At 38.0% G+C, this 12,306-nt stretch overlaps 1 protein-coding gene across 1 annotated transcript in view; it reads left to right on the top strand.

The window, feature by feature from the left end:
* The window catches only part of arap2 (ArfGAP with RhoGAP domain, ankyrin repeat and PH domain 2), a gene marked incomplete at both ends in the record, with an annotated part of 152,009 nt that overhangs the window by 56,727 nt on the left and 82,976 nt on the right, over positions 1-12,306 (top strand). Inside the window, 3 exons of the mRNA XM_079257781.1 lie at positions 2,969-3,168; positions 10,162-10,247; positions 10,518-10,700. Coding sequence (XP_079113907.1) covers positions 2,969-3,168; positions 10,162-10,247; positions 10,518-10,700 — 469 coding nt within the window. The remainder of the gene's footprint in view (positions 1-2,968; positions 3,169-10,161; positions 10,248-10,517; positions 10,701-12,306) is intronic.

Genomic DNA, 12,306 nt, shown 5'->3' with positions numbered 1-12,306 from the left:
AAGTATCAGCTTGTCTCAACTTAACTCCCCTCAACTCGTCTCATCTTGGTCCTGTTACTTTTCCAATACGATTTAGTACCAGGTCTAAAATGGCAGGGTTTGTGTGAAATCACAAGCTCTATGACAGGACAGGATCAAGAGGCAATCTGCTACTCGGTTTGTGGCTTGCCGGTCGTTGACCATAAATCGTATCCATTGGAATCCGTCTTGTCCGTTTGATCCACTCCGACAACCATTGTTGTCCTTGACTTGCCGATCGTAATTTTTGAGCTTTTTCCGCTTCTCTCGACACTGCTGAAAATTCCTTTGCTACCCGTAGCCATACGGGTAGCTACCCGTAACGGAACACACTTTTGTTGCACCATTGGTTGTCACGCAATGTAAGCAACTTGGAGTGACGCGATAATGTAAGCAACTAAGTTGGAGTCGCTCTTCCAGTGATGTCACTCCCTGAGCCTAACCTCTGATTGACTGCGCCCTGACCAATAGTGGCATGCAGTCTGGCAACGGCACACACAACCCGACTCAGCTTGCTTAGAACCTCGGCTGAGAAGTTTAAAAAAAAAAAAGTACCAATAAACGGGTACAAAAGCCTAGTTGAAAACCCTTTAAACAGAGTTGAGGTGAGTGTAGTCAGAGGCGAGTTTAGTTGAGACAAGCTGATACTCATGGAAAAGGGCCATAAGTCAGCTAGTCTCTGTCTGATTAGAGCCTTAATTTGTTGGGGCAGAAGGTACATTCATACAAACCAAAACTGTACTCACACTGGATTTCTGAAACAAGTCAAACATGTTTCACTCTCCACCAGAGGGAAGAAAATATGGAGTTGCGATAGAACACAGTAGGTTCCCCAGATTTCTCGATCTAAGAACTTAAACCAAATTCTTCCACATCTTCCCAGAGTTATTTCTCTCGTCCAAAGCCGTCTATTATCCCACACGCAAGTATGTTTTGGTTGTGTTTACCTGCAATGGGGGTAAAGACTGTGCACTGAACCCACAATGCATTTTGTTTTGTCGTCAGCTTCCTGTACTTGGTTCATTGACAAAGATTGAGGCCTGAGTTTGTAGGTAGACCAAGTCCACATTTTTTTTTTTTTAATCTAAATAAGAATTTGTTTGCACATTGACGGTACCCCAAACGGAGGGGCGAGTCAGACCAATCGGGCCAGGTTTCGAATCAAAAAGGCTGATGTGAATGTGCCCTAAATGCAGCTTTAATCCCACTTCTGCTGGGTTCCTGATGACTTGTGCCCACTCCTCCAAGATTAATATTGGGTCCCATGTTTCTCACAGGATCTCAATCTCAATTTATCCCTTTGTAAAAGTTCGAATTGAAGGCAGCTGAACTTATTTTCATCTCTTGCTAGACACTGAACTGTTAACCAAGCTTTGCATAAAGACTGTAACTGAAGCGTATTAACAAGCCATGTGTATAATGCGTTTAAAACAATACACCTTTTCAAGCAATGATTGTCAGTTTCTGCAGCATACATAGTGTTAATAGCACACTCCACACCCAATGGACAATTATCCAACTTGTTTTGTGTTACTGTATCTGTCGCTTTCAGTGATGACCTTCACCTTGTTTTTGCTGGATATATTGTTTGTCACAACTTATCTTGTTTTTTTTTTTTTTTGTCAGTCTTTTTTTTTTTTTTTACAATTATGTAATTAGTGTTTCTGCTCTTTAACACTCATTGTACTCAAAGCTTTAGTTGATTTTGTGGCTTCATCTGAGCACATGAAGTTGCCATTACTTGTGCTGTCTTACTGCCTCCCTCTGCTCCCCTGTAATTTTTGGAGACTGTCATGGAGTTCAGCAGGCAGTGTGAGCAGTCGTCTCTTTGGATGGACTCAGGGCCTGGGGCCTTTCCAAAGACACGACTGTCCATAGAACGGCTGAACCCAATCAACCTATTGATCTCTGCTGGGCTGCTTGGGTGAGGCTGGCCTGGTGCACATCCTCTGCTCCAGGTGACAGTCCCCCACCCTCACTTTCACCCCTCAACACTGGTTGCCATGGTGACTAGTGGGCCCATTTCTTCGTTTTAAGTGGTTCTCTCAGTGTGGCCAGGGTGCTCGCTGTTTCTTTTTTCCCCCTTCTGTTTTACATTGCTTTCCCATCTTTGCCTTCTATGTGACCCCTGTTTGCACCCACAGATCTTTTCACATACAAAGCACACATGTACCTAATCCTAAGATATCTTCTGACAGCTTCATTGAAATTTAAGTAAATTTCAAGCTGTTGATCAAAAATCTTTGCAAAGGGATGATAATACGGAGGATGTTCAGTACATAAAATACTCTCTGAGAAAACTTATTAGTCTTATTAGTAACCAGTTCATTACAGTGTGTGTAAACACCACTCAGGATAAATTAAATATCCTTTAAAATTATTTCTGTTTACACTGTATCAATGAACACTTTGTGGCAGTTTTTTTGTTGTTAATTATATCCTGAGAACCAAAGTTTTCATGTGCTATTCTTATCCTTTTTTTTTTTTTATTTATTTATTTATTTTTTTTTTAGCCAATTTCACGGATGATGCTTCTGCTCCAATTCCTGATGGAACCTGTGTTGAACATAATTTCTTAATATACATTGAATCTCTAAATCGGTTTTAATTGTAGACTTTCCCATCACCATTTCTCAACTTTCCAGGGTCCAATGTTAAAATAATATCCCCAAAAAAAGTATCCTGCATTAAAGTTTTATAGATTGTAAGGTTGCATGCTGCGACAGATTGATTTGCCCCTTTCATTCCTTCTACCAATTTCACCAAATCTATGGCTGCCACCCAGACGTACACATTTTGCAGCCCCCCCCCCCCAAGAGTACTTCAAATATTGCACACTGCTGTCACGCTGCCGCACACTGCTATGCTGTTTAATTGCTCTCTCAAATCAAATCAATAACAGTGAGGTATGTGTTGGGGTGGGGGGGGGTCAAAAAATTGATTGTTACAGCTTCACGGCAGAGTCAGAACGGGAGAAAGCGGAGTGGATTGAAGCAATCCAAGAATCGATTGCCGAGATGCTGTACAACTACGAAGTGGCAGAGAAGATCTGGTTCAACGAGGCCAACATGAGCTGCGCCGACTGTCGCGCCCTGCAGCCGGAGTGGGCGTCGGTCAATCTGGGTGTGGTCATCTGTAAGAAATGTGCAGGTAAGAACCACACCTTCTGATTTACTTCATTACAATGTCTATTCAGGAAATACTATCCTAAAAAAGATAAAGTATTTAACTTTTTTTTTTTTTTTGGTGCCATTTTTTTTGTTTCCATCTTTGTTTTTTATTTATTTATTTATTTATTTATTTATTTTTTAACATGGAGTACAATTACCACACTGGGTAAGACGAAGTAGCAGCCCCAGCTAGCACATTTGGTGCTTAATATGAAAAGGTCTGCCATCTGACCTAGCTTTTGTTTGATAACGCTGCTCTGGCACAAACTCTGTATTTAAAAACAAGAAACTGAGCTCAAAGCCCATCTTAATGAAATCAGAGGAGTAAAAATAAAATGACTTAAAGTGATATTAGAATGTGAAAATTCTCTGAAATGCATAAAAATTTTCATTTTGAAAATATATTTCATAAAAATGTGTCTATTGAACCTATTTGCATATTAGCAACATCTGTTTTTCTTCTATTTCGCTGCCTTATTTAATAGTTTTGCAGGCATATTAATTTCTTCAACAACAATGCTTTAAAATTGATAAGGATGACATTCCATATGCTTCTGACTACTTTGTAGTTTCTGCTTCAGACACATACATGCTGGGAACAGGTGTTCATGCTGGTAAACAACATACTTTACATATACAGAAATATGACAAAAGCATTGCACTAATGTATTCCTGCATACGCACTTTCGTGTGATTTAAAGCCAGCAACCTGAGTAAACATGCTTCTTTTGATCGTTATTATGCTATTATAACAGTAATACATCACCTTTGGGGGAAGACCCTGCAATTAAAGATCACAGACCCCATGGCATGGGGCTCTTTGCTATAACAATGCCTGACTGCCAATGAGTTATTTCATTTAATAAATTGTAGCCATATTTCAGGAATGCCAAATAAAAGGTGCACTGCCTGTTTAAAACAGCAGTTACTTGATTGTTTCTTGTAATCCCATGGCTGATTGGTTAAATCATTAGTTAATAATTGTGTGTCATTGGAAGACTTGTTTTTAGAGAGAGAAATCTCTTTTAAAATCACAATATCACACACTTATTCAGCCAGTTGGAGTGGACAGATTGAAAAGTTCTATGTTCACACAACTGTTGATGAAAAGCAAGCCATCTCAATCCTGTGTATGTCGGATTTTTCGTACAGAATCATTGTTACTAACCTGCGTATTTAGCAATCAAGCAGAACATTTCCAAATAGATCATTTTTCTACCTTTCAAAAAGCCTAAACAGAAACTAAATGCATCTTTTTTTTGCTGTTTGTCAAACTTTTCATGCATTTCTCTTGTAGAATTTCATGTCTTCAGGACTGAAAATGAAATTATGTGAAAAGAAATTGACACTCTTTGCTCACAGCTCAAAGAAATTCCATTTTAACAGGTGATGTGGGAACACAAGCCTGGTGCTGTTTAGTTATAAAAGGTCACAAGCTGCAAAGGAATCCAGTTGGAAATACCAACAGACACCATCATATTCTTATCTTTGTATGAAAAGAATTTACTTTTTTCCCAGGTTATAATTTAGAGCACAAAACCAAACTAAACATCATGCTGCAAATGAAAGTTACACAGAAGACTTGCAGTCATGCTAAATTAGAAAGATGATTGTGTTGGTCCTCAGCCCTGCTCCACTGTATGTGAGGTCTGATGTCTGTACCTGTGTGAGTATGTACTCTGATCTCGAGGCTCTTTTGGAATAAGATCTCAGGTGATAAGCCACTTATGAGAGTTAGTGTCAAGCCTCTGGACTCTCTAATCTATTTGGTAATGCTGGATGGCTCAGATGAAATGACAACAAAGATTACCCCCCAGGCGAGAACCTGGGGGATCCCAGACTGCTTCTTGACCCACTAAACATGATTAGAGAGGCGCAGTGGACACGCTTGATGTGGAAGGATGTCTGGTGTGTGTAGGTTTTTTCTTTTTCTTTTGCATGCTGCTACATACTCTTCCTTCCACGTCTAGATTTCTTCCAGTCATACATAATGCAGTTCCTCACCCCACCTGTGTAATTGGTACGCATCAGAGATCTAGCATCTCCTTTCAAATGCCCTTAAATGATTTCATTTGCAAAAGTGTTTAATATTACATTTTGTCGACATGCTGGGAGCCAGAGGGTGAATATCTGCAGCAAGGAAGATGTCCTACTCTCTTAAAATTAAGGCCATTTGGAATACCAATGCCTGGTCAAGCTTTTAATTAGCACTCTTACACTTAATGACTGTCCAAAGAAATGCTAAACAAGATAATGAAGTAATAAAAGAACTAATAGGTAAATTAACATTTGTTAATTGGCTTTATTTTTGTGCCAACAATTAATTTTAGTTGTCTGTAACTTTTGTTGTCAAAGATTGCAGATGTTTACCAAAATATAGCTAAAGTAGCAGTACAACAAGGAATTGTGTTGTGTGTTTTTGCCTACATACAACCAATTAAAGGAACAAAGAAGAAGACAGGAGTGCCGGTACCTTTTCAAGCGACACTGTGCGAACTTGTACAGCATCACAAACACATCTATAACTGCACCTTCCCTGGACACAGAGAAAGAAACGCTGCCATGTGTGCGATCGTCTAAAACTGACCTCGGAGTTTAAGAATGGACTCTGACCTCTGTGCTGCCCTCTAGTGGATATATTTCTTATTTCCCAACATAAGCTTGCATGGGAGTCTGTGGGCAGTGTCATATTTTTAGCTTGTTTTCACAGAAACTAGTACTTGCTGTCTCAGTTTAATTTATAACACAGGAACAAGACCGAACCTGTTCAACCTAGTATTGAGCATCACTGTTCACTGGAACATGATGGATGTTTCAACTTCCTGCAGTAAATATTTGGTCACCAGGGGTCAGTGGACCAACATTTAAATACATTACTAACATCTTAGAAAATCAAGTATATTTTAGTTTGATATAGTTATAGATTATAGTTTTATGCTATGATTAGCTCGTATGGAAGTGAAGTGATGTAATACAAAAAGTAGACTTGTTAGCAACTCATTAAGCATGGCTTTCTGTTGCATGGTGGTAAATGATTGCCCTTCCACCGCCTTCCAAGATCTGCTTACTCATCACCAAGGAAAAGATCCCCCCCCTGTTCGCATCATATCAAGATAATGTCAGTGTTAAGAAACCTTAATTTAAAATCTTTATTGAAATACTGATTTCATTTGTTTTAATTATTTGTTTCAATGAATATGTATATGTATAACATGAGCTGTTTGTAAATATAAATTACTCCCATAGAGATAAAAAGTATCCTATTTATGCTAATCAAACGTAACCTCACCTGATCTGGTCTAAATGCAGTCAATAAGAACTACAACGTTTATCTAATGATAATGAAATGAACCAATCCAAGTTATCAAACATGACCTTCTACAGGAAGATTGGCATTTAAAATAGAAATGAATTTATCAATAAATTTTAACCATTTAAAAGTAAAACACATCCAGCTTTGATTATTAATGTTTGTCATTAATATTTTATTCAACACTTGTTCTGACCCTTTTAAGTTCTCAAACCACATCCCTTTATTTTTCCTTACAATAAACAACTTTCACCATCCATCTCCACCCTCAACCACTCATTTTTTTCTTTCTATCCTCCCACCATCAACCACAGCTTCCAGAGTAAAAATTACATTACTTGAAATGACCCAAAGACCGGTACCCACAATCGTAATTATGATGCACTTCTTTTAACCAGGAGGCAACTTATAGACTTGTCTTCTTGCAACAGTTGCCACGGTAACACAGAAATGCAGTACTCATTGTCTAGCTCTGTCTTGACCAAGTGAGGGGAAAATGCCATCCAAGTACAGAGGGCTGGAAAGTGCTCTGTGAACCGTCGCTGGAGTCACCGGGAAAGTTTTTAATTGGAGGTGAAATCCACGGTGGATTGAGCAATGTTTTTTTTTTTTCCCCCCTCTTTCTCTTTCTCTCTCTGTGAAAGCTGTCGTGATGGGAGTGCCCTTTTGTATATTGTTTCGGTTCCACAGGAGAGATGAAGGCATTAACAACAAGGTATTTATACAGGAAGACCTGCATGTATACCCTGTGGCACACAGGCATGCATGCTTTTTTCAGCTTCATTACCCTTACACAAGTAAAAAATGCTCCTGCGATCTTGTACAGCTCGGTGGATGGAGCCGTGGCATTGAAGCAGGCAGCATCCACGTTTTCACTCCTTCAAGCTAAAACTGATAAATATGACTTTATAGCCTTCTTTTTAAAAGTTGGACACGACAACTCAAAGGCCTTTTTGTTTTTCCTGCTTGTTGTTTGATGTGAAGAAACCACATTTACACATAACTCCAGTTACCACAAATTAATCCAAGCTGATCTTAAGGTAGAATGTAATGTTTTATACTCGGCAGAACTAAGCAGGTATGTGGTTGATCAGTAGAAATATGTCAATAATTTCAAACTTGAACTTTTATGTTAATTTGACAATTCAATTTCTCAATTGATATCTGTTCAAATGTGATGAATTTGGCAAACCTTTCAGTGTTTCAGCATTTTAAAAGACATAGTCAATGTAAAGATTCCTGGAGTCATGACTGAAAAAAAGCCCCAAAGACTTTTCAGTGCTTTATCAAACATCACATTGCCCATGTTCAACTAATTTCAAAGCAGATGATCTTCAGACTGCATAACTGCATGGTGGCATGGCCCACTGCAACTTCACAGCAAGAAGGTCGCTAGTTTGAGCCTCGGCTAGGATGTGGCTTGAAAAGTGTGGAGTTTGCATGTTTGCCCTCTGTATGAGTGGGTTAGGGTCAGACAAGGTCAATGGCTGTGGATAGAAGAGTCTGCCAAGTGACTGTAGAACAGAAAAGAAGAGTTTGAAAGTAGTTGTGGATATTTCTTGAAAGACCCTTGAAAGATCCTTTTGTGTTTTCATTACATCCAACATAAAACTTCTTTTTATGTTCAGGTTAGAGAGGTATAGGGAGCATGCAAAATGTCTTATCATTTTTGCATAAATGTTTTTCATTTCAAGCACTGGTGTCAAACTCCAGTCCTCCTTGTTCCAACACCCATCAGTGAAATGAATGAATAGCTTGACAAGAAGGTGTTGGATCCATCTGATTTGAATTATGTGTGTTTGAGAAAAGGAAAATAACAAAAACGTGCCAGATACCGACCCTCAAGGACTAGAGTTTGAAACACCTGATTTAAAGTCTTAACAAAAAAACAGCCTGCCACAAAAGTTTGGGTTCTCTATGTGGAAAGTATTTAAGAACAAACGGTCATTACAGCTTATGTAACATTTATACAGCCAGCTTAGCCTTCTAAGGTGATGGTTTATGTATACATGTATATATAAATCGTTATCAATACGGTAGCAGGCAGCTTGCAACCATTCCACGAACAGAGATACAGTGACTGTGACCTGAATCCTCCAACTTCAGTGTGGACACCAACAATTTAGAACATGGTAGCATGTTCAATAATCCATCCTGAAAGATGCAGCGATGTCCTTATTTTAACTTTTTTTTTTAAAATATAATTTGGGTCATAAAAATGAGCAGTAAAGCATGAGCATTGAAAATGAAATGCAGTTTGGATGAACTAATATTTATTTGAGTCAAATAATGAAGCTAAAACCTTGAAATAAAAATCCTCTCTGCATGCATTTTAATTTTCAAATTTGACATTTCAAATATGTTTTTGGGACATATTTGCGGGGGCATATTTTGAAAATTTAACCTCAAATGTAATTTTATTCATCATTTTAATTAAGTTACAAAAAAGGTGCAGTCTTGAAGAAGAAAATAAAAATGCAATTTGGATTATTTTGGATTTATTTAATTTATGAGTCAAAAAAATGCAGCTATGTTCTGAAAATGAAAAAGCATTTGTGTTCATTTTAATTTGAATTGTTATACATAATCACTTCCGTTCCACACAAAAGATACAAGATCCAATCTGGGGAGAAGTTTTTTAAAAAAAAGAAAAAGAAAAACAGGCAGATTTTATCTCCTCTGCCTTAAAAGTCAATACAACTCACAATGTTTACCAATAGCCCAGTTTTGTTTTGTTGTTGTTTTTTCAATGGAAATGTACATGGGGTATAATGTTCTTGGCATATCTGTGTAAACATTGTTTACCTAGCTTGTTCATGTTTATATGAGATTACATCAAATTGCATTTGAATAAATCCACTAAGCTTGATGAGACGTTTCTTTTGCTCTGCATTATGTAGACATGATCTCAGGCCGATACATTTATTCACTCAAGCAAGTTTCCTTTCATATTTTTTTTCAGTGGCAAATAATTCAAAGCTTTCTTGGGCCTGTGTTGTGCAGAACTATGTCAAGATGGCCTGTCACAGCTTATAGCCGCTCATTTTCATTCGCAGCTGCTCTATTTCTTAATAGAAGACAGTAATGAGATCACGCCAAGTCTACATCTAAAATTATCTGCCGTTACTCACAGGACAATAACTCACATTCACACATACAGTGTGTTTCTGTCTAATGTATTATGCATGTATGCTCTGTCTTTGGCCATAAGCAACCCCAGAAGCCTCTCGTTCACCCAAATAAACAGGCCGACCAACAAACACAATGAATTACTCATGATTCATTAGCAATTAATGGCCCTCGTTCTCTGCTTTCATTTCCAATTAGGAGAGCTGAGGGGACTAAATATGTCTGTCACGAGTGAGAGAAAGAGCTTGCAGTCATGCTCTGTTCCTCCATCTTGGAACTGCCTGTTTATTGTTTATTCCATCACTGACATTCGCTGTGTTTTCTGCAAACTGAGAAGATTGCTGTGCATATATCCATATTGTAATTGTATTACGTTATGTGAACTTTTCAGGAACTTAACCAAAGCCTGGCGGCAAAAGATTGCAGAATATTTCATTTATTGAAAAAAATATTCATAAATCCGAGGGTTGTATAAAGCAACAGGCTTGAGTTTTGATGCATTCATGCTAATCGCTGTGTGTTGCTGTTTGCTAGGACAGCACCGCTCCCTTGGTTCCAGTCTTTCAAAGGTGAGGAGCCTAAAGTTGGACAGCAGCATCTGGAGCAATGAACTTGTGGAGGTACTTTCAACACGTGCAGCTCACCTCGCCATTCATATAAGTAACACAGCTGTATGCTAATGATGTTCGTTATAGGGCTTGATACATTTGCTGCAGTGTTTTTTATGAATATCTGCTTATTTATAATGGGTGGTTACTTTTTTATTGTCTTTTTTGTTTTTATTGAAAAAAAGTCTTCATAAACTTGTTTGAGACTTGGTTCATTTTAAATCATTGTGACATCTCTACAAACACGTCTTACCTAAAAGCATACCTTTCCACATATTGCAGCTCTTCCTGGAGGTGGGGAACAAGAACGCAAACAGTTTCTGGGCTGCGAATCTTCCCTTGGAGGAGGAGCTCCATAGCGGGGCTTCTGACGAGCAGCGCGCCACGTTTATTCGCAGGAAATACAGGGAAAGAAAATACCGGAGGGTCCTGGAGGGCTTTCATAACCTTCAGCAGCTCAATCAGGTAGAAACATACTTTAAATGGCCTTTTCTGGGTGTTATCTCCTTTTTTTTAAGCTCTGAGTCACATTTAATGCATTTAATGAGCTGTACATGATCATATGTATTCGTTATGGCTGTGTTATCAAAGGTTTACTGATCTATCATACCTGTTATTATGTGAAGCGTTTCTGAATGATATGTTTTACAAGCAAACCGATTAGCCCCATAGCTAGCTGGTTGATGGCCTTACAGAAAAGACAGTAAACTCATAGTCCACGATAAAATACTGCTTTTGAAACGACAGCTTTCCATTTAATAAATTGAATTGAAAACGTGTCCAGAAGAGCTCTACATCTTCGACGCTTCATTGACTCCATTTGCTCATTGTAGTCATACATTAATACAGGCGCTATATTAGCAATAGCAGGACACGCTATTCAACTCAAGTGAATATTGACTTCTTATTTTTTAAAGGACTAAAAACAAGGTTTTAGAGATTTGTAGATTAGTGTTATCAGATAAGTATATTAGGAGATCAGATTAGTGTTTTTGGTTTTTTTTTCAACAGTTTATTAAGCATAGAAAGATTTAATTATTAGAAAGTTGATAATTAAGCAAGAGTCAAGGACAGGTTTTGTCAGGTTTACAGCAGCTAAATGAAATACACAAATAATCTGGTTGGAATAATTTAATTTTCAAGGATGTATATCTGCTCAGCGTGACTAGATTTGATGTATTCTTGCCAGAAAAAAAACTTAAGAGACATCCTTTTACAAAGTAATATAGCCTATTCTACATCAAATATGCTTTTTATTGGTTTTATGTGTAAAGAAAGTGGTTTTGAGTATTGAGACGGTTCATGTCATATGGTTCTTACTTGAAAAGACAAATATCACTTTGAATGTTGAAATGGAATCAGAGAAGAAGACTCGAACCAGTTAACAACTTTACTTTTTTTTTTTTTTTTTCTAACTGTTGCTGTTAGTTACAGCCTCTTTATTAGATGTGTGTAATACTAATATTACAGCTGGCAGAAGTGTGTTTCTGTAAAGAAAATATGAGCTTGTGCACCTTTCTTAATCTGCAGAATCCTCAGTGAAAATGTACATGTGCACCCAGGTGTTGTGTTCTCAATGATGCCGAGCTGAGATCGAGCCCATTTCAAAGCCATCTCAATCCACAAAGCCATTTCAGCTCTTTCCCTTTTTACTCAGGAATCAGATGTTAGTGGGTACAGGCAGGTTTTTTGACCAGTGTAATGAAAACTTGATGCACATACCTGATGCTGTTTCTCAACCTTTCACCTAAAAGTGCTCTTAACTATGTAACACTTAGCTACACTGTGTTGTTGTTGTACTGCAAAGCAAACTCACTGTTTTCAACAATGGTGAAGCAAAGTTTTCCTTTCGTTTACCATCTCTGCCTCAACTGTCTTATAATCCACCTTCTGTCTCTGCCTTAGTGTTTATGTACTAAGCCGTTGTACCTCGCATAAGTTCTACAACTTCTGTTTGGCTGCAACTCTATGGACACTAATTCTGTATAATACTTTCATGGACTTCTCAGTTAAAAAAACAAAACAAAAAGAAGCTGCCAGCATACAGCCTTTCCCTTTTCCTGTTGTTGCC

The sequence above is a fragment of the Telmatherina bonti genome (assembly GCF_933228915.1).
Source record: "Telmatherina bonti genome assembly, chromosome: 18".
Classification (NCBI taxonomy): domain Eukaryota; kingdom Metazoa; phylum Chordata; class Actinopteri; order Atheriniformes; family Telmatherinidae; genus Telmatherina; species Telmatherina bonti.
This window is presented reverse-complemented; position numbering and strand designations above follow the sequence as displayed.